The sequence below is a fragment of the Lentinula edodes genome (genome assembly GCF_021015755.1).
Source record: "Lentinula edodes strain Le(Bin) 0899 ss11 chromosome Unknown C8R40scaffold_51, whole genome shotgun sequence".
Lineage (NCBI taxonomy): Eukaryota > Fungi > Basidiomycota > Agaricomycetes > Agaricales > Omphalotaceae > Lentinula > Lentinula edodes.
Window position 1 is genome coordinate 63,067 of NW_025764357.1, and position 20,319 is coordinate 83,385.

Below are 20,319 nucleotides of genomic sequence, written 5' to 3' on the forward strand. Positions count from 1 at the left end.
TCGAGTTTCTTCTGAGCATCATGTCGAACTTTGCAGTGCGATAGTGCGATATGCATAGTGCGGTAGTGCGATATACACTGATACACTGATACACCCTGATCCAGAACGAAATAGTATTTTTTTATTGATCCATCCATCCGGATTGAACTAGGATATGTACCACATAACATGGGGCAAGAAAAATAAATAAATAAATAGAGAAATAGAGAGATTAGAAAATGGAGAGGAGAGAGAGGAAAGGGAGAGAGGAAAGGGAGAAGAATAGAGAGTAGAGAATAGAGAGAGTATAGATAGAGACTAGAGAGATAATCATGGCCGCCAGATAGTTCCTGGAAATGGAAGACAGTGCGGTTAGTATTTAACATCATCCACATCGTTAGAGGGTTAGAGTGATCAATCATCCACTCGAGGGCTAGGCTTACCTTTACACTTCGCCGCCCCACATTCACAATCCACATGGACCCTCGCGTCGCCTTTTTTGCCTTTCTTTTTCTTGGTATTCTGATTCTTCTCGTTCTTCTGGTTTTGGTTTTGGTTTTGGTTCTGATTCTTGTTATTGTTATTGTTGTGGTTCTTCTGGTTCTGGTTCTGGTTCTGTGGCGATTCGAGTGATCTGGGGGTATTGGTATGCTTCGCCTTTGGAGCGTGTTTCCCACGTTTAGGTGTCGGTGGATGGACTTTGTTCTCCTGCTTTTTCAAAAATCAATCAATAAACCAAATAAAATAAATAAACCAAATAAAATAAATTAAAAAAACCCATTATTATCATTTTCGATCAACGATTTCATCGAGATGACGATGAATGAATGAATAGAATGGAATGGAATAACTCCTACAAAAACAACGAGACGACTTGACTCGACTTGACTCGACTTGACTTGACTCACCAAGTCACCACCACCGTTATCATCATCATCGTCATCGACATCGGGATCCCCGCTGTAGGAGAAGGTGATTTCTTCGTGTGGGTGGATGTCGCGCTTGGAGAAGATGGTGAGGAGGGGGCGCTCGATCTCGTCGACGTCGATGTAGACGGGGGTGAGCGCGGCGTTGGGGTCGCAGGAGTGGTTCTGGGGGGGTGGTTAGGAGAGGGTAAGGGGAGGTGAGGGATGAGAGGGATGAGAAAGAGGGGTGTGGGGAGGAGGGAGGAGAGGGGTATGGGGGAACAAGGGAAGAGAGGGAGAGGGAGGAGGGAGGGACGTACCAAGAACCGGGTGAACTAGGAAAGAAAAAAGAATTAGTCGATTGAGGCAGTATGATTAAAGAACGCCAAAACGTACATTCCCTGCGTGATATGCATCGATTGTGTATTTCGATGGTCGGCGTCTTGGTCTGTCGGAGGAGGAGGAGGAGGAGGAGTCTGAGGAGTCTGAGGAGGAGGAGGAATCGGAGTCGGAGTCGGATGAGTTTGAGTCGGACGAGTCTGGATTTGCTGAGGCTGAGTGTGAGTGTGAGTGTGAGTGTGATACGCCACCGCTTGTCTTGGGGTGGGACCTGCCCTTGTCCTTGTGTTTCGCGTTACCTTCTTCAACGTTCGCGTTCGCGTTCTCTTTGTCGATGGTGTTGAACGCGGAACCAGAGGCAGAACCAGAACCAAAACCAAAACCAGAACCAGAACCAGGGGCAGGGTCAGAACCAGGACCGGAGGCAAGGGCAGAGCCAGGGGCAGGGTCAAGGGCAAGGGCACGGGTAGGGACAGGATCGTCATGATCCACGATGATGGGAGTTTGTTCGTTCCCATCTCCAGCTCTGGTTCCAGCTCCGTTCATAGTCTCTTGGAGAGCGGTGATGAGAGATTGTTTGGCTTTCTCGAGTTGTTCCAGTTGTTCCTGCATTTCCTTTTCCGATTTCTGCTCCTTTTCCAATTTCCCCTCCTTCTCCTCCTTTTCCTTCGCCTCCTTCTGCCTCGCCTCCTTCGCATCAAGCTCGGCATCGATATACCACCAGTCGATGTCGAAGAGGTAGGTTCGTCCGAATTGGTCGTATTTTCTGTGTGTGGAGGGAGGTTAGTTAGTTGGTGTGTTCAAAAAAAAAAACACACCACATACATCGCACGTTCCTCCGACTCCTCATGCCCCAGCAGCTCCCCCGAGTAGATCCCGATGAACGTCCCTTTCGGGATACGCTCGCACGCAAACACGCCCCACCCTTTTTTGTCCGTTTGTTTGAGCATGACTCGGGTTTTGCGGCCTTGGGAGACGACCTGTGAAGGGGGAGAGGGGGAGGGGGAGAGGGTGAGAGAGAGGGAGGGGGGGAGGGGGGGGGGGGGGGTGTGAGTAAGAGACAAGGGACAAGGAACAAGGAGATAACGTTGCGAACTCACCCGATTCCGACACTCCTCCCCACACCCACACAAACTCCCACACTCAAACACCGGGAGCCCCGGTTTCTTCAGCAACCCCGCGGCATCGTACATGAACCCCGACACGTCGTACGCCCCCGTGTGGGATTGTTGGAGGGCCCAGCAGGGGCAGGCGGATTTGCGGAGGTGGCAGTGCCCGGTGGGGCAGGAGCAGGATGTGAGGGAGAGGAGGGAGGGAGGGGAGAGGGTGGGGGAGAGGAGCATGTGGTTGGTGTAGTAGAATTCCCAGGGGGGAGTGGGGGAGGAGGAGGGGGGGGAGGAGGGGGAGGAGGAGGGGTCGGAGGAGGGGTCGGAGGAGGGGTCGGAGGTGTAGATGGTGATGGCGGGTGCGTTGGGCTCGTCGTCGACGGTGTTCTCGCGCATCATGGCTTCGTAGACGAGACGCATCTGAGGGTACATACGCATTTCGGGGGTGTAGGAGTTGATGTAGTCGTGCATTGTGTGGGTGAGGGTTGCGTGGGGGGTGAGCGAGGTATTGCTGGAGTAGAGGGAGGTGGTATTGCTGGAGTAGAGGGAGGAGGTAGAGGTGGTAGTACTGGTAGTAGGGTGGGAAAGAGGGGAACGGGAAAGAGAAGAAGGGACAGTGGAGTATTTATGCGGAGGGGGAAGGAGTCGGAGGAGGGCGCGGACGTGGGACCAGGTGAGCGTGGGGAAGCCGCCGAGCATGGGGGGGAAGAGGTGTGGAGAGGAGTCAGGGGGTGTAGAGGAATCGGGGGGTTTAGAGGAAGAGGGGGATGTGGGGGGTTTAGAGGAGAGGGAGAGGGGGAGGGGGAGTTTGGGTTTGGTGGTGGGAAGAGAAGGTCTAAGTTTGGGTTTGGTTTTGGGTTTGGAGAGAACAAGGGCAGTGGTGGTAGGGGGAAGGTTAAGAGGATCAACTAGATCCTCGGGTGTGGTGCTCCTTGGAGGAGGAGTACCACCCTCATCTTCGGAAGAGGAAGAAGAAGAAGAAGAAGGGTCGAGACCGATGGTTATTGATTGGTAGTAGGGTTCGGAATCTGTTTCTGAGCCAGGGGGATTTGGGACTGGACCTGCGCTTGGACCAAATTCGAGGTCGAATTCCGAATTGGAGTTGGAGTGGGAGTTGGACCGCGAGGAAGAGGAGTGATATGTGTGTCTTCGACTTTGTCGACTTTGTCGTTGTCCGTGTCCGTGGTGGTCAGGATATTGTTGGTGTTGTTGGTGTGGGTATTGAGGTAGAAGTTGTTGAGGTAGAGGTAGAGGTAGAGGTTGTTGAGGTTGTTGTGTCGCTCTGCGAGGCCGAGACGAGCGACGACGACGACGATGATGTGGGAGAGGGGTCGTCGTCGTGAGAGTGGGGAGAGAGGTGGTGGTGGTGGTGGTGGTGAGAGAGGGGAGAGTGGTGGTGGTGGTGGTGGTGGGGAGAGAGGGGGAAGGAGATTGGGAAGGCACCAGAGGGGGGGTTGGTTGGGGTTGGGATTGGGGTTTGGTTTTGGGATGGGGTTTGGGTGGGACCTGGGGAGGGGAGGGGGAGATGTCAGATATCGACGATATCGATGAGAGGAAGGGATGTTGGTGAGAGGAAGGGGTGTTACGAGAAGAAGGGGTGTTACGAGAAGAAGGGGTGTTACGAGAAGAAGGGGTGTTGAGAAGACAAGACAAGGCATGTACGTACCTCAGCTATCGGTTCGGACGTGGTTATCCCATTGCGGTCGAGAGTGCGGTCAAGAGTGCGATTGAGGTAGGGGCTTTGATATTGATATTGAGGGGAGTGGGGTTCGACGGGGGAGATTGAGGTTGAGGTGGTGGGGTCCTGGGGTGGGTGGAAGAGAGTGAGTGAATATGGGAGGGGGTGAGTGAGGTGAGTGAGTTGAGAGAGAGCGAGAGAAGGAGAGGGAAAGAAGAGGGAAAGGAGAGGAAGGAAAGGAAGAGAAAAGGAACTCACGTTCGAAGCGTCGACCATGTTTTGGACGTGGATCTGTGTACCGAAGGCCGAAGGGGGAAAATGAAACGAGGGGGGGTTAGTTTTGTGTGATGGGATAGTAGGATAGGATAGTGGGATAGTAGGATAGGATGGCAGTATATAGATAGAGTATAGAGATTGAAATAAAATTGAAATAAACAACCCACCTCTGACTCGTCCCCGGAATCATCTACGTACACCACCGTGTGTTCAGGGACTTGTCCTGCCCCCCTCTCCATCTCACCCTCCATCTCCATTTCCATCTTCATCCCCTCGTCGTTGTCGCGATTGCCGTCGTCGCCGACGTCGTGGGCATAAACAACATCATCGACATCGACGTACTCGAGAGGCGGGAACGACGTCGGGTCGTCTGTGTCGTCGATTCGTGGAGTGGGGGGGTTTGTTGAGTTGGAGTTTGTGTCGGAGTTTGTGTTGGGGGTGATAGGTGATGTGGTTAGGGCGGTTGGGGTGGTGGAAGTCTCCGGTAGAGGAGCGGTGACGGTGCTGCTTTGAGCTCGACTCTCACTCTGACTCTGACTCTTCTGAATTCGATTCTCACTCTGACTCTGACCCAGACCCAGACCCAGACCCAGACCCTGAGTTCTGCTCTTGCTTCCACTTCCGCTTCCGCTTCCACTTCCCCCCGTCACACGCGGAGTCCCCAGCAGCGCGAGGAGCGCGAGGGCTTTTTGTTTTTTGGTGGGGGGATGTTGTGGTTTCGAGTTCGAGTTGGAATTCGAGTTGAAGGTGGGACGGGACGAGGACGGGGAGGATGACCGAGAAGACGGGGAGGAAGGAGAGGAAGGAGAAGAGGGTGAGGAAGGAGATTGAGAGGAAGGAGGGAGAGGGAGAGGGAGAGGGGGTTTCAACACCAGTGGATTGGACGAGGGTGGGAGGCGTGATCGAGGGAGAGGGAAGGAAGGAAGACTCGCACGGGGTTTTGTTGATGATGTTGTTGGGTTTGGGTTGGATTTTTGCACGAGGGGGTTTAGGGAACCGAGTGAGGAACCGAGTGAGGGGTTGAGGGAGGGATTAAGGGAGGGATTAAGAGAGGGTTTAAGGGAGGGTTTAAGAGAGGGTTTAAAGGAGGAATTGGTATTGGGATATGAACGTCGATGGGAGTAGGAGTAGGCATAGGCTTTGGACCCTGGGAGGGGGGTGAATGGGGATGTGCGGGGTGGAGGGGAGTGTGGGAGCTTGGATTTGGGGTTGAGGTTGAGGTTGGGTTTATGTTTCTTAGCACCCGCACCCGCACCGTCCTTGCTCCTCCTCGTCGCAGTACCGAAGTTGGCTTCACCGGAGGCGTTGAACGCGTCTGCGAATGATTTGAGCCATTCGCGGTCGTTGTCTGTGTCTTCGTCGTTGTCATCGTCGTTGGTGGGAGAGGAGGGACGGGCACGTGGGAGTTGTGGGTGAGGTCGGGCTTGGGGGTGAGGCTCTGAGTGTGGGTGGTGGTGGTGGTGATTAGGCTCGGGTTCGGAATCAGAGCTGATGATGGTTGGTTCCGAGACGGGGACGTGGGTTGGATCTAAGGGTGGTGGTGCCGGTGCGCGTTGGATCGGGGGTGGAAGTGTAAGTGGGAGAGGGAGAGTGGGTGGGAGAGGCTTTGGAGTAGTCTTCGGTAAAGAATCGACTCTCTTCTCTTTTTCATCTTCGCTGTCTGTGATCTCGAAGATTTCGTGGATCGTGGTTCTACCTGAGGTCGGGGTTGGACCTGGTGCGGGGGCTTGACGTGGTGCTGGAGCTGGAGCTGATGCTGGACGTGGACCTTCAGCTGGAGCTGGACCCGGTCCATTGAGTTTCCCAGCGATTGGAAGTGCGTCGTCGTCGTCGGAAGAAGGAACGAGGATTGCAGTGGAGGGACTTTGTCCTTTTCTTTTTTCTTCGCGGGTGCGTTTGACGCGTCGAGTCGAGAAAGTTGTTGTTGTCTTGCGAGCGGTTCGGATTCGTTTCATCGGTGGACGACCATTCTCTCGTCCGTTCTCTGGCTCAGGTCCGGGTCCGGGTTCTGGGTCGGGTTCTGGTTCGGGGTCGGGTCTGCGTTTTCGAGGGTTGGGTTTACGCGTCGTTTTGCCTTTGCCTTGTTTCGCTTTCCCCAGTCCGACTCCTTCGTCGATGTCGCTGCTGGCGTTTGGTGTCGATCCATGTTCTGTGGTGGGAACTGGGGTTTAGAATGCAACGAAAGGTGGGGAGGGGTCGTACCAGAGATATGCTCCCATGTCGGTCCAGGCGACGCCATTCCAGTGGATTTCACAGTATTATTCCAAGATGTTATGTATTACATAATCACTGCCATTGTTGACAAATCTATCTATCTATCTATCAATCATTACACACTCTTCTTCTCCTCCTCCCTCCTCCTCTCTTCCTCCCGTCTTTTCTCCCTTCTTTCCCTCCCACGCGTGATCATCTCCTTCGGCTCCAACTCTGCAAAAACATACTTACACACCGCCTCGATCACCCAACACCCCCCGAGGTCCAAGATCATGCTGAACGTCAGCTTCACCTTGAACATCCCCTCCATTTCCACGATCTGCAACCACCGGTTTAACTCGGGGAGGAAATCAGTGGACCCGGAGAACGCGACGGCGGAAGCACCGAGAAGGCCGTAGAAGAGAGCAGAATTCTCACGGATGCCTTCGCGGAAGGGGCGGCCTTGGAAGTTGATGGCGAAGGTGGAGACTTGCTGTGAGAGGCTGAGGAGGTAGATTGCTGTGTTGAGGAGGGAGGGGGTGAATTTCGCGTCGAGGTCGATTGGGGTGAGCGGGTCGGAGGGGGAGAAGGCGCGCGCGAGGGAGGTGATGTAGATGAGGGTGGAGATGTGGAGAGCGAATTGGAGGAGCACGGAGAGGAGGACGTAGAGGTTGAAGATGTTTCCGAGGGGGCGTTCGCGGGATAGTTGTTCCACGGGCTGAACAAAGGTGTTTAGATACATATTCTTATTAGGGTTGTAAACTCACCTTGGCACGGGAGATACAGAGGAAACACACAGACATTAGCATTCCAGTGATCGTGACTTGGTAATCCCCGAATTTAATCCCGTCGAGGTATTGCACGCTCAGGCTGTATGCCGTGATTAGACAATTTAAGGCGAGGATTTTGTACATCTGAATCGTCGCAACCAACGTGCATCGGCCTTGCCGGATGATATGTGTCACCGCAGAAACATGCGACAGCTTCGACGTGAACGGCGCAGCACACGACGCGTCCCCGAGTTTGATTTTCGGGACTTCGTCCTCGCCTTCCATTTCAGCGAGCTTGTCTGTTATACCAGCCAAGTCGAATTTCTCCATCGGGTTCCGCTTCCTCCCCTCCATCTGCGACGCCGCAGCCTTCTGCTGCGCCGCCACCGCATCCGGAAACAAATGCGCAATACCCACGGGCACAGGCGGCGGTGGCTGGTTGAACCGCGCGGAGATCTTCAGCTGGCTCTCATACACCTGTTTCACCCTCTCGATTTTTTGGCGTTCAGCGATCTTTTGGAGGTCTTCCGGTGTCCCGTCGAGTAAGGCGACACCGATGTGTGCTTGCTTGAGCGCGCCGACGTCGTTGGTGCCGTCGCCCGCCATGAGGGTGATGTATCCGAGGTTTTTGAGGGAAGTGAGGATGAGCTCTTTTTGGAGAGGCGAGACTCGGGCGTAGACGAAGGTGTGTTGCACAAGGAGGGACCAGGAGGGGTGGGTTTGGTAGTGTTTCATGGCGGCACCGGTGATGCAGATGTCGTACGTGGAGAAGAGGGAGAGGTCGAGGGGGGCAGAGGGGTCGACGGGGATGATTTTGCGTTCGTCGATTGTGCGCCAGGTTAGGTCTGTGGGGGGTTAGTTGGGGGGTGATATTATGGAGGGAGGGGGCAGACCTCGTTCGTCCCGGGGATTCTCGCGGAGATCGAGGATGAGGGCTTCGCGATCGACGATTTCCACGGTTTTGGCGACGTGGACGGCGGTGAGGGGGTTGTCCCCGGTGATCATTATGCACTGGAATCATACATGAGTTGTAGATTTCGAATAAAATAATAGAGCGTACACGATGCGAAGAGTCGGCAAGCATTTTAAGTGCAGCGACAGCGTCTGGTTTCAACGGACAGTGAAAAACCAGGAAACCTGCGAATGTTAGATCGCTTTCGATAGTGTCTCGGGAGAGTTTGTTGATCTACCCTCCTTCGTATTAGCGCAACTTGCAACGACTTGGGGTATATATGTCTACCTTTTCCCCATTCATGAATTCCATCTCCTTAACAGCAAGCGCCAACACCCGACTGCCTTGTCGGGTATATCCTTTGTAGATATCGTCGTACTGGTGCGGAACCACACCGAGCATTCCTTTGATCGTTTCGGGCGCACCTTTGACGGCGACGAGGGTGCGGTTCGTGGTTCCGCCCGTGCCGCCGATGACGGAGGGTCCTTGGAAGGTGGATACGGTGCACATGCGTTTGAGGGCAGAGCTGAATTGGAAGCGGCGTCGGATGTTTAGGGAGAGTTTGGTGTTTGGGAGGAGGGAGGAGACAAAGTCGTCTGGGGGGGAAGAAGTTTTAGGTGAGGTGAAGAGAGGAGGAGGGGGGGGGACAGACGTACTTTTGCCAACTCCCCAATCCATGTTTTCGAGTGTGGTTTTCTCCATGGGGTCTCCGACGATGGTGCCGTCGTCGAGTCGGACTAGGGCGTGTGCGGCTGCGAGACAGAGAGTGGTTTCTCGGGATACTTCGCGGACGTTCAGTAGAGACATAGGGTCTTTTTCACTGAAAAAACGTTCTTTAGGTATTGGGACAAACGAAAACAAATGGGAGGGTTTACCTTACGCCGGTTACTCCTTCCAGGACCAGGTTTTCAGCAGTGATGGTTCCCGTCTTGTCGAAGCAGCATACATCAACACGTCCGGCGAAGGGGATACGGAAGGGTTCGGTACAGAAGATCGCTGTAAAACAATAATAAACAGGAGTATTGGGGAAAGGTTTGTAATGTGAATTATTGTAGGGACGTACCGTATTTGCTTAAAGCTACTAGACTTGCGTTGACAGCGAGGGAAAGCTCCATAGGAAGTTCTGGGGGAACGACGCTGGTGATGATCAAGACACAGTCGAGGAGTAGTTTGCTCTTTTTGAGATCTCGTTCGATTCCTGGGAGTGGTTTTAGTGGGTTTGGGGAGGGGAGGGGAATGTATACCTTTTATCCATACGTAGGCACTGGCGGCGATGGCGAATATTAATAAAAATCCGATGAAGAGGAAGGATTCCATGTTGTTCGCGGAGACTCGTTCCGTGGAGAAGATCATGGTGCGGACCTAGAAATTGTAGAGTTAGTTGAGAGAAAAGGAGCGGTGGGTTTGGGTGACGTGACGCACTAATTGGCCTTGAGCAGTTCCGAATCCAGTTCTCAGAACGACACCTAGGCAGCCGTTGTCAGGAGTTTTCAAGGAAGGTTCGGGTACGCCATCGGCTGTTGAGGATTGAGAAAGTATGAGTTAGAGAGGAAAGGGATTTTTTTGTGAGGATATATTACCGGCAGAAAAGCCATTTGCTTGGAGAATCTTGGTTCCGCTGAACACTACACGACCCTTATGAGCTCCATCGACATCGAGACCGACTCCGCGGTCTAATTCGTCTACTAGAAGATCGACCCCTTCCTTCACGAGTGGTGTGCTTTCTCCCGATAACATCGCTTCGTTTACGATTACTTGACCATGTAAGAGTAGGATATCAGCGGGTACAGTGGTCTCTTCATGAGAATGTGCCTCTTTGGTTTCCTTCGTTTCTTTGTCTTTGGATTTAGCGTCAACGGGTTTGTGATGTAGAGGTTGATGGCGGTTGACGCTGACGATGTCACCGGGGAGTAGGCCTTCGCTCGATATCTCTTGCCATTTCGCGTCGCGGTAGGTGAAAATTGGATAGGGTTTGACAGACATGGTGCGGAATTCGGTTAGAGTCCGAACGCGCTGTTGCGATAATTAAGATCGAGGATAACACGAAGCTTCGATGGCAAGCTCACCTGCCAAACGACGGTGCATTCAAACACGACCAACATGAATAGTGTGAACAAGCTGTAGTACCAGTACTCGTCGAGGCACCATAGTGCGACACAAAAGATCTGGAATCTTGTTAAAAGGTATGGTCATTGACTTAGTTAAAATCCAAACATGCCTGGAACACGAAAAAGGGCGCGGTTGCATGTTCCGAGAACAGCTCAGTAAAAGATGGGATAGGGATATTGAACTCGTTGAGACCATAGAGTTCCTTTAGCTGTTCCGCTGTTTGTGAAGAGAGACCAAACTTGGGACCTTGAGGTTTGAGGAAGGAGCTGAGAGATGGATTGCCCGAAGAGGGGTACGGAAGCTTTATGAACGTGACGGAGTCTGACGAGCATTTGGCAACACTGTATGTGTCTCTCTGGTAGTTGAAAGTATATGAGGATACGTCTTTGGCATCTTTCTTGATTAACGGTACGATTTCTCCTTTGCCTCTATGGACCTCTGGGACAATGCGAATAGAGTCGGCTTGTTCGATAGAACGAACCTGTTGTGGATGTTGATAAGCTGAGGAAAAAGGCAAGGAATGACATTCGCACCTGGCTTGTTTCGACCCAAGCTTTTGCGGCTGTACTCCAACGAGTAACGAGGAAGCTGAGTGCGTGGCCGGAGCCAAGGGTAACGCATGCGAGAAAAGTCCACTCTTCACTGACAAGCCATTCATCGTACTTGACATAGTAGGCATACGCTAGGACAGGGTAGAGACAGAGAAAGGGCACCGTATACAGATACGTGTACCACGGCAATGATTTGTGTAGACTGGCCCGAGAGACTTCGGGCGAGTCTATGGTCACGGAGGCCCTAAGGAGATAGTGTAAGAGGCCGTACTCGAAACAGGAAGATGAACTCACATATAGTCGCAACCTAGAAGGGTGTAAAGTACGCGGTTGCCGTACTTGGACTCGGAGTAAAGGAATCGTGTAAGGGCCACGGGCGCTTGACGCTTGCTGTGTAATGCAGTCACGAGGCAAGCAATGTGCAAGAAGATCGTCATGTGCAACTTTTTTCCATGTGGCTTGGGTGTACTGTACAGTTTTTTTTCTCACAGCTGCTCTCGATCTTCAACAATCTCGACGACACAATGGTCAGTATCTAAATTCGCTGCTATGCCTCTTGGAAAGGGTCCCAAGTTGATATTTGTTCGCTCAGCCGAAGGAAATCAGTGACATCAAGCAGTTTCTCGAGATCTCAAAACGCAAGGATGCCTCCGGTATGTATTTTGTATCATTTATTGCAACTGCTTCGCCTTATCCAAAAGTCCAGAGGCCCGCATAAAAAGAATCGCTGCCAAGGGTCGCGGTGGAAAACTTCAGACAAAGTTCAAGCTAAGATGTTCACGATACTTGTACACACTGTCCCTCGATGACCCGGAAAAAGCTGAAAAGCTAAGACAGAGTCTTCCTCCTGGTACCTTGTGGTCATTTTTACGTGGGAACACCTTACTTATACTGTTGTAGGTCTCACTGTCAACGAGGTGGGCAAGAAGTAACCTGCTCGTTTATTGGTTTTGGATCGATGGGTGGAGTGGAGGTCGCCACGATATCCTCCTGGTGTCCAATTTTTGGACGTCGCGTGAAGGTCGACATGGGGGGAGTATGCATTTGTACACTATATGCCGGGCTTCGAAAACTATGCTCTATTATGCCCCAATAATGACCATACTGCCTCACTGTTGCCTCAGCGTTAGAAAATCTTTCTATCGAGCTTCAACTTTTATCGAAGCAAAATCTATTCATAGAAAGTCTGGATAAGTCCGCCGTTTCTAGGTTGGAAATTTGCAGTGAGGGTGTTTGAGAGTTGGCCGAAACTCAGGGCTGCATTGATCAGTTGGCGTTGCACAGCTTTTGCCAACTTTTTTTGATGCGATCCATTCCTATATAAGCAGCGTTACCTCGAGCCAGAACTCTTTCGAGGCTGCGCCCGAAATCATCCTCTCTTTTGCCCCTGGTTTGGGTAAAGTCAACGAATCTCTGGGAGATCGTCCACTTTTTCAGCACGTTTTCAAGCAATGGCCGTCACATCTCGAGCTCGACTATTTTGTTGCGTTTTGGCTCCTGTCATTGGAGTTCTGGTACGTATCTACCAGTAGAATGCACTGAGCGCAATCATCTCTTACTTTTATTATAACACAGGCCGCTTCCTATCTGTGGATTATCAGCGGAATCATCATTGCAATCACTGGTTGGTCGCAAGTGCATCTCGCTGGTTCATATCCCATCCCTGCTGCGTATTCCACTGCTCTGTATTTCCATGCGCTCATTTTCACACTGTTGGGTGTGATTGGAATATACGGGTATGCAATTCTTCTCTCACTCGAAATGATACTCCATCTCAACGATCTTCAGAGTTGTAGCATCATCCCTGAAGCGACCTGGCCTTATCCTTGCATACTTGATACTGCTCGCTCTGCATCTCCTTCTGAGTTTCAGCGGTGGCGGCTTTTTGCTGATGATGATCAATCGTAGCCCATCCCAAGACGAGATAACGGCATGTTTATACCAGAATCCTAACGATCCGGTGGCCACACAATTCTGTTACACACCCATTTCGATCCCACAGGGAGTAGCAGCGGCTACATACGTTTTATTTTGGATATTGGAGCTTTGTAAGACCCTTTTCGGTATCAAATCTGGCTTGTAATTGACTGGTTCACAAATAGATGCATGTATCATGATCTTCTCCTACCACGAAGAGCTGAAGCAGCGAGCAGCGAGCCCCGATCTTGAAACGAGGCCCCGACGGCCAAGTGGACCTGTGAATGCTGGGACCATCGGGGAACCTCGGCCAATACCCAATTTCAAACCGGCAACTATGGGTAGTCTGATGAGCAGTACCGGTTACCCGGTCTCCATTATCGATGGCTTCGGTCGTGTTGAGATTAACGTTGGTGGTTCGCAAGAGCCACAGGGTTTTGCGGGCGGTGTACAGCAGCATACTTGGGGGGATGGACTGGCAACGTCACGAAAGCCACTTAGCCCTCCTGCAACGCCTGTAACGCCTTCTCGACCTGACTTTGTATCAGGCATGAAGCCTCTCCTGTTGACGTCGAGACCATCTACTGCGAGTCAGCCCAACAGTCCGCACATCATTCCTCCAATCGAGATTTCAACCTCGCCTCTACATCCTCCGTATGGTTTGGGTTCAGCAGGCCTTAATACCTCGTATGCGTTTTCGAATCCCGCCAATTCCTTCGGATCGACCGCGCCGACACCAACCCAGGCGTCATTTGCGAGTAATGGTTCAGAAAATCGGTTCTAGTTGTACTTGCTGTTATGTATTCAATGAAATATCTGAAAACTCTCATTTCTTGTGCCTTTTTAACTCAAATACTTCATCGCAATTCAAGTGATCGGCTGATTGATGTAGAGTCCATCCATGATCAACGAAAGCAGGACAAATTCAAAGACTTCCATCATCAGCCTGGCTCGAACATTATTTACTGAAAGTATTGGACCAATGCTCACACAGGAAAGTCATCCTTTGCAATGAGCAATGTTATTAGGGATGAATATCAATCGATTTTTTGTTTGAATACATATTCTGGACGACATTGCCTGCATCAACCTTGTCTCAAAGAACACAATGCAAAGCATACTAAAGGAAATCCTCCAGAATACCTGTTGTGATTCAGGGAGTTGGTCTTGGTCTTGCATTATTTCAGATTAGGGAACGTACTCATTTCATACGACTCATTTCATACCACCCATACCACCCATGCCGCCCATACCTCCCATGCCGCCCATACTATTGCCTCCGGGTGCGTCTTCCCCACCCATACCAGTGGACGCACCACCAGGATGTAATGCACTCCCGAAAGTATTAGCAGTGTTTGCTAAAGCTGTGACAGCATTGAGCCCCGAGATCAGTGCATCCGTTTTTCCAGGCTTTGGGGCTGCATCAGCAGCAGGTTCCGTTGGATGCTCATTCGCCGCCTTCTCTTTAGCTTCTCTGTCCGCTTTCTCCTTTGCCTCCTTCTCTTCCTCCTCCTTTGTTTTGGGTGGAGCAGGTTGTTCAGGAGGTGCTGGGGTGCTGGGACGAGGAACCTCCCCAGCCTTGACTTCTGTGTGAGGTTCGCCGGGAGTGGGAATATTGGGATTATGCTTGTTCTCCTCCTCCTTCTTCTTCTCCTCGGCTTCTTTCACAGGGTCGGGGTGAGGGGCGGCAGGATTGGGAACTGCCTTTGCGCCAGCCTCAGGTTTGTGAGGCTCTCCTGGAACACCGTCAGGATGAGGAGCTAGCTTCGCTTCTGTTAGCGATACATGATGAGTCTCTGTCGGAGGGGATGTAGCCCCGATAGGTTTAAGCTTCTGAGTATTTGCCGCATTGGCCGCGTTCCGAAGTCTCGCTGCTTGTTTCCTCTGCTTTTGAGCATTCGATTGCCTCCGTCGATAGATATCCGCGAGGCCAGGACGGGTACTAGAGGGGGTCCGCGCATCGAAGATGTGGGAGTATCCCAATGCATTGCCACGGGCGAATATGGGATCGATGGCGGGGGCGCTGTTGGCTACGAGCGCAAGGGCGATGGCCACAAATGGAACGAGAGATTGAAAAAGCATGTCAAGGCACTTCGTATGCGAATCTGTGACAGTAGATTCAAATGAGCTGAAATCGAGCTTATTACAGAGGAATACGTACCGAGAGTGTAAGTCAAGTAGATAAAGATATTCTGCAGCCGGACCAGCCGGGGAGAAGACAACGAGCTTGCAAACAAGAAAGGTGAAAATGGGGGGAACAGAAAGCACCAGGCTTTACGAGGGGAGATTTTTTAGGCCCCGTCGGGTTTTATAACTCGCTCAACATCGCTTTGGAAAAGGACCGGCGGTCATCGTGATCAAATGTAGCTAGTCCCGACGCTGAAAGTTGTAGTCCCGACGGAGGCTGACGAAGGCCTGTAAAGAAAACATTTCAGCTTGCTCGATACGACTTTTCTATTTTCTGAATTGACAGCGTAGAGCCCGCCTTTATTCATATGCATATAATGGAAATGGCAAATTTAGTATATTGTCTGACAGAGAGGGCAAAGTCAGAAGTCAGGCCTTCAGGGTTTGAGCCGGATCCATATTGAATGATAAAGATGAAACGCGCTGACTTGCGTTCGTGGAGGTGGGTTGTTCAACCTGTGTTCAACACTGAGCAAAAACCCGGGAATCGCCGACTTGTAGCACAAGATTTGAGCTTGAGCTTGAGAACACGTACACAACGTCGTACATATAACGTCGTCGCAGGAGGGTCGGAAATATGTGGCTGTGTTAAAATTCTCTTGGACAATTACCTCCATGACTGCCGAACTCAAACGAAAACGAGCAGAAGGCTCAAGCTCCCGTAAGGTAAAATCAGGGTCCGAGCTAATTATCCTAAAATATAGTGAACCTGAACATATAATTATTCCATAGCACAGGAAACTCTCTCCAACCAACCTAAATGATGATATCTCTGCGCAAGAAGAAAATGTCGAGGAAAACGACAACGATATGGATCACAATGAAGACGAGGAATGGGGAGGCGTTCACCACGAAGGACAAGATCGCGGGAATCCTGGAGAAAAACCATCAAAACCTACAGGAGAAGAGATTCGTGCCATTAAAGATGCAAGTGACTTGTTTCGCTCAAATACGTTCAAGTTGCAGGTAAGATTTCTCTGATGTCTGATGGTTTTTACTAATACGCAGTAGATTGACGCGCTCTTACCGAATGTACAACCAAAATCAAAACGGAAACCTCCATTGGAGCGTTTCCTGCTTTCCCTACACACATTCCTCTCCAATCTCCCCGATCTTCCTCCAAAACACCCCTTGGAAGCAGCTAGGACTTTACTAAGGAAGGGTGTATCTGTGCCATATCCGACTCCGCTTCCGACTGAAGAGACGCAGTGGAAAGTCGCTTTTGGTAGTCCGAGTGATATCACGCTTATTGGAAGTTGGGCAAATAAGACTTCAGTCAAGGGTCAGGGTGGGTCCAAGTATGGAGTTGATCTAGCTGTGGAGATGCCTTCCGTGAGTTTAGGTCTCACAAAGACTACAAGATGTTGACAACAATCTTCTTTTAAAAGAACCTTTTTCAAGAAAAAGATTATTTGAATGGCCGATTCTTCCATAAAAAGGCTTTTTATCTCGCGACAATAGCTGCAGCTATTGCCAGTCCTAAAAGTGGATTGAACGTCGATGTGTCGTATATCTCCACAAACGACGACCCTCGTTTAACAAAATTGGTTTTAGAACCAAGAGCTGGTGTGTATCCACTGCCTGTGCTCTTCTTTATTTTACTGACTATACTTCCAAATACAGATGAGTCTCCGACTGATTTCACTCGATTAAATGCACGAATATACATTGTACCTACAGTCTCTTCCACCGATTCGCCAATTCCCCATCATCGATTATCCCCTGCACACTCCAATATCCGGATTATGCATGAGTCGCCATCAACTTCATCATTAGAGAACTCGACAAAAGTACCCTCACCGTTGTACAACACCGCCCTGCTCACCTCATTCATCCCAAAATCATATCTACTCTCTGTACATGCTATACAACAGGTCGTCCCGGCGTTCAACGATGCCCTTGCTTTACTTCGTGTGTGGGCAAATCAGAGGGGGTATGGAGAGAGCGGAGAAGGCGTTTCTGTACAAGGATTCGACGGTAAGGGACCCTGGTGGGCCGCCCTGTTGATGTATCTGGTTTTGGGTGAAGAAACGACTAGTGCTGGACGGAAATTTGGGGGACGAGGGAAAAAAAAACAGCTAGGAAAAGGGTTAAGCTCGTACCAGCTCTTCAGAGCAGCATTGGATTTTCTGGGTAAGGTGGAAGTTTTCATGTCTTTTACGCATTTATACATCTTCGTTTCACTCTGCAGCTAAACACGACTTTGAGAACGAACCGGTGTTCGTAAAAGCTGAAGGAGGACATCGAGTAAGTTGTCAAGGTTGGATTTTTCGGCTACCCTAGGGTTAATTCTTCTTTAGTACACTTCGGATGAATACTCGTCTACACACGACGTTGTCTTTGTCGATTCGTCGTCTACAGTGAATCTTCTCGCAGGTGTTCATCCAGGCTCTATGAAACTCGTCAGTTTAATATCTCGCCCTACAATTGAGGATATTTATACTGACAAAGTGCTTTAATTAGTTGGGCATCGATGCGCGAAGGGCTCTTGAAACGCTGAACAGCAGTTCAGCTAGTTCAGGCGACCCGTTTCCGGAGGTTTTTCTGAGCGACCATAGGGATTTACAAACACGATTCGATCTTGTGATACAGTAAGTTCAATTTCTGTCTACTTGTATAATTTAACCAATTTCCGCTAAGCGTCGACCTTTCCACTGCTAAACCCCGATCACCTAATTATCATGAAACCCTTGACTCTGGCTCAGCCTCCAACGCTACTTTATCATCTATATCATCTGTCCTCACACAAGCTCTGGGGGACCGTGTTAGGGTGATTGCGATCTTACATCCAACACCTAACACTAGACCATTATCCCAAGCACATCCATCGACATCGCACATCATTCATATCGGACTCATATACAATCCCGTTCATGCCTGGCGACAAGTTGACCATGGTCCGAATCCCGCATCGGATCCGGACCCAGTCGCTGTAGAGCAGTTTCGCGAATTCTGGGGTGATAAGGCGGAGCTGAGGAGGTTCAAGGATGGGAGTATAGTGGAGAGTGTGGTGTGGGATGTGAAAACTATTGATGAGAAAACGTTGATACCGAGGAGGATCGTGGCGTTCGTGTTAAAGAGACATTTCGGGATTGGGGAGGAAGGTGTGAGGGGATGGCAGGAAGGGTTCGACGGGGTGTTGAGGCTTCCTGAGTCAGTGTCGAGGTTTTATGTCGGGGAGAATGGGTTGGGGGTGGGGGTAGGATTCAAAGCTGCACTCGGAGCGTTTGATGGGGTGGTTAAAGCTATCAAAGTGCTTTCCTCGGATGAAGGGGGGAACGACGCGTTACCGTTGTCAGTCATGAACATCAGCCCTACCTCAGAATTTCTGAGATACACAAGTGTCTTCAGCCCCGTTCCTCTCCCGGATTCCATTGCGTCGGTTCTATCTATGAATACGCGGTATTTGAACCCGATAGAGTTTGTGATCGAGTTTGAGAGGAGCTCAAGGTGGCCGGATGATTTGAGGGCAGTACAGAAAGTGAAATTGGCGTTCTTGGAGAAGATTGCGAGGGGTTTAATGGGCAGGGTTCCAGGGTTAAGAGCAGCTGTTATAGTGGGTGATGCTGCTGGGACGGACGACATGAATGATGTTGCCAGATTGGAAATTGTTACGGAGGAAGGATGGGCATTCGTTGGAAGGATATGGCATGACCGGGAAGCAGTTTTGCTTGATCGTATCATCAATAACACGGCTTCGACGTTGCCGCATGTTACCCGCAAGGACAAATCTCAATCACAACGGCAAGGAAAAGATTATCATACGGCGATTCAAGCTCGGGAATCTTATACGCGACTTTATATCCACGCACCGATGCACCATCGGGCGATTGCGAAGCTGTGTCATCATTTCCCAGCTTTTGCGGGGACGGTGAGGATTGCGAAGCGGTGGTTCGCTGCGCATTGGTTGCTAGGTGGGGCTGATGGGGGTGGGGGGTATGTGTCGGAGGAAGCTGTAGAGCTTCTTTGTGCGAAATTCTTTGTGAAAGAGGGCTGGGAGGCGGAGATGGATAGGGATATAGAGGAGGAGGAGAAGGATGCGGAAAAGATCGAGCAGAGAAAGATGGTGGTTCCAGGGAGTAAAGAGCGTGGATTTGCTTCTTTGATCCAGTTCATCAAGGAGTGGAATTGGGATGAGCAAGGAGAGGGTATCTTCGTACCTCTGTACGGGTCTTCTTCTATCCTGGGACTGAAGCAACCCAAAGCCGTGTCGTCGATGAGCACAGGAGTGTGGAAGATTCGAACGGCAATGGACGAGGAGGGTTGCATATGGACAATGTTTGGACCTGATGCAATCATTGCGAGACGGGTGAGGGCCCTTGCGCAGGCTACGTGGGGATGTTTAAAGGGAATGGAGATGAACGGGATGAGTGGGGGAGGAAGTGTTTTGGTGAGTAAATTCATTTTGGTGTTTCAATATGTGTCTAAATTGGCGTTGATGATCAGACCATATTCGATCATCCCACCGATGACTACAATGTTATCATCGACCTAGATCGCACAATCCTCTCGAGGTATCATCAGAACATTGCACCGGATGTATCGCAACTTTCGCAGCTTTTACGACGAAAGAAATCTTCAAATGAAGATGAGCTCGCTGCTGCCCTAGGTGGGAAGATCAGGCCTGGGTTCGATCCTGCGATGCTGCTATATAAGGATTTAAAGGTGAGACTGCTCTCAAAACTCATCGTTGGTAACTCATTGACGGGGGTGTAGCGAGTGTATCAGGACACCTTTCGAATTTTTCACGATCCTTTTGGTGGAGATCGCTTCGGAATTGTTTGGGATCCTTCTCTGAAGCAGCCGCGACCTTTTAGGGTACTTGGCAGTTTCTCGTTTTGTGTCACATCTTCTGCTGAGGCAAAGGCGAGTCTCAGTCCATCGCTATATTCTTATTGTCGAGTTCTTATTCACGCCATCAGGGTAAAAAAAGTAAAGATAAGGATTCAGTGGTATTGAATGAGCAAGGTGTGCTGGGAGAGATTGAAAGGATGGGGAGAGGTATCATTAATGGAATAACTATCAACGTTCAAGAGTAGCAGGATTTTTTTGACTTGTGATCTATTTGGTTTGTTCCTGCAAGTTTTCTAATTGCGCAAGGCGATTTAACTCTACTGCCCATGAACCGGTAACATGTAGCTTTATCTTAGAAGTATCTAGCGCAAATTGTATGTGGCATACGGAATAGCAATAGAGAACGCACTGCGAAGGTTGCGATGATCAGCTTTGACCGCTGTAAGCGTCGGCAAATGACTCGGGTCAAGTCATCAAAAATGATTGCGTTCCAGTCATCTTTGTTTTCGTACATATCTTGCCCTCCGACCTCAGTGTGCGTATTTCTCGCCTCATTAACTGCT

General features: G+C 50.5%; 6 protein-coding genes across 6 annotated transcripts; 3 read left to right on the forward strand and 3 right to left on the reverse strand.

The window, feature by feature from the left end:
* Window positions 1–100: 100 nt before the first annotated feature.
* On the reverse strand, window positions 101–2,585 carry C8R40DRAFT_1128925 (uncharacterized protein). Its single transcript, XM_046229118.1, has 7 exons — window positions 2,324–2,585; window positions 2,049–2,203; window positions 1,281–1,989; window positions 1,205–1,219; window positions 888–1,070; window positions 423–687; window positions 101–329 (listed from the first exon to the last, which is right to left on the reverse strand). The coding sequence occupies exons 1-7, from the start codon at window positions 2,564–2,566 to the stop codon at window positions 310–312; spliced, it is 1,590 nt and encodes a 529-aa protein (XP_046080884.1). The 5' UTR covers window positions 2,567–2,585; the 3' UTR covers window positions 101–309.
* Window positions 2,586–6,425: 3,840 nt separating this feature from the next.
* C8R40DRAFT_711879 (endoplasmic reticulum Ca-transporting P-type ATPase) lies at window positions 6,426–11,398 on the reverse strand. The gene is made up of 15 exons (XM_046235947.1): window positions 11,153–11,398; window positions 10,841–11,102; window positions 10,424–10,788; window positions 10,265–10,370; window positions 9,779–10,211; window positions 9,621–9,715; window positions 9,443–9,560; window positions 9,262–9,396; window positions 9,074–9,194; window positions 8,855–9,018; window positions 8,487–8,794; window positions 8,307–8,432; window positions 8,140–8,257; window positions 7,244–8,091; window positions 6,426–7,194 (listed from the first exon to the last, which is right to left on the reverse strand). The coding sequence occupies exons 1-15, from the start codon at window positions 11,293–11,295 to the stop codon at window positions 6,613–6,615; spliced, it is 3,924 nt and encodes a 1,307-aa protein (XP_046080885.1). The 5' UTR covers window positions 11,296–11,398; the 3' UTR covers window positions 6,426–6,612.
* Window positions 11,399–11,450: 52 nt separating this feature from the next.
* On the forward strand, window positions 11,451–11,758 carry C8R40DRAFT_1058422 (ribosomal protein L38e; the record flags this gene model as incomplete). The annotated part of the gene is made up of 2 exons (XM_046225202.1): window positions 11,451–11,511; window positions 11,565–11,758. Coding segments are annotated over 2 exons (255 nt in total), but the record flags the coding sequence as incomplete, so codon positions are not given.
* Window positions 11,759–12,210: 452 nt separating this feature from the next.
* Window positions 12,211–13,775, forward strand: C8R40DRAFT_711837 (uncharacterized protein). Its single transcript, XM_046235946.1, has 4 exons — window positions 12,211–12,372; window positions 12,434–12,594; window positions 12,647–12,906; window positions 12,961–13,775. Exons 1-4 carry the CDS (start codon window positions 12,310–12,312, stop codon window positions 13,557–13,559), a joined length of 1,083 nt encoding a protein of 360 aa, XP_046080887.1. The 5' UTR covers window positions 12,211–12,309; the 3' UTR covers window positions 13,560–13,775.
* A 215-nt stretch (window positions 13,776–13,990) lies between these two features.
* Window positions 13,991–14,857, reverse strand: C8R40DRAFT_1176306 (uncharacterized protein; the record flags this gene model as incomplete). The annotated part of the gene is made up of 1 exon (XM_046232490.1): window positions 13,991–14,857. One exon carries the CDS (start codon window positions 14,855–14,857, stop codon window positions 13,991–13,993), a length of 867 nt encoding a protein of 288 aa, XP_046080888.1.
* A 694-nt stretch (window positions 14,858–15,551) lies between these two features.
* Window positions 15,552–20,055, forward strand: C8R40DRAFT_712185 (Nrap protein). Its single transcript, XM_046235948.1, has 12 exons — window positions 15,552–15,628; window positions 15,700–15,928; window positions 15,974–16,294; window positions 16,351–16,528; window positions 16,586–17,095; window positions 17,154–17,209; window positions 17,263–17,364; window positions 17,426–17,553; window positions 17,603–19,352; window positions 19,409–19,627; window positions 19,679–19,828; window positions 19,885–20,055. Exons 2-12 carry the CDS (start codon window positions 15,773–15,775, stop codon window positions 19,999–20,001), a joined length of 3,687 nt encoding a protein of 1,228 aa, XP_046080889.1. The 5' UTR covers window positions 15,552–15,628; window positions 15,700–15,772; the 3' UTR covers window positions 20,002–20,055.
* The last annotated feature ends 264 nt before the right edge of the window (window positions 20,056–20,319 follow it).

Excerpts from the sequence above, each read along its gene's own strand:
- C8R40DRAFT_712185 (XM_046235948.1), top strand. The coding sequence starts at position 15,773 with ATGGATCACAATGAAGACGAGGAATGGGGAGGCGTTCACCACGAAGGA. Across the intron at positions 17,365-17,425 it reads ATCCAGGCTCTATGAAACTC|TTGGGCATCGATGCGCGAAG; the intron begins GTCAGTTTAATA and ends TGCTTTAATTAG. Across the intron at positions 17,554-17,602 it reads CGATTCGATCTTGTGATACA|CGTCGACCTTTCCACTGCTA; the intron begins GTAAGTTCAATT and ends ATTTCCGCTAAG.
- C8R40DRAFT_1128925 (XM_046229118.1), bottom strand. The coding sequence starts at position 2,566 with ATGCTCCTCTCCCCCACCCTCTCCCCTCCCTCCCTCCTCTCCCTCACA. Across the intron at positions 1,990-2,048 it reads GAGTCGGAGGAACGTGCGAT|AAAATACGACCAATTCGGAC; the intron begins GTATGTGGTGTG and ends CTCCACACACAG. Across the intron at positions 330-422 it reads TGGGGCGGCGAAGTGTAAAG|GAACTATCTGGCGGCCATGA; the intron begins GTAAGCCTAGCC and ends TTCCATTTCCAG.
- C8R40DRAFT_711879 (XM_046235947.1), bottom strand. The coding sequence starts at position 11,295 with ATGACGATCTTCTTGCACATTGCTTGCCTCGTGACTGCATTACACAGC. Across the intron at positions 10,212-10,264 it reads AATGCACCGTCGTTTGGCAG|CGCGTTCGGACTCTAACCGA; the intron begins GTGAGCTTGCCA and ends TTATCGCAACAG. Across the intron at positions 9,019-9,073 it reads GAAGGAGTAACCGGCGTAAG|TGAAAAAGACCCTATGTCTC; the intron begins GTAAACCCTCCC and ends ACGTTTTTTCAG.
- C8R40DRAFT_711837 (XM_046235946.1), top strand. The coding sequence starts at position 12,310 with ATGGCCGTCACATCTCGAGCTCGACTATTTTGTTGCGTTTTGGCTCCT. Across the intron at positions 12,595-12,646 it reads GGTGTGATTGGAATATACGG|AGTTGTAGCATCATCCCTGA; the intron begins GTATGCAATTCT and ends AACGATCTTCAG. Across the intron at positions 12,907-12,960 it reads ATTTTGGATATTGGAGCTTT|ATGCATGTATCATGATCTTC; the intron begins GTAAGACCCTTT and ends GTTCACAAATAG.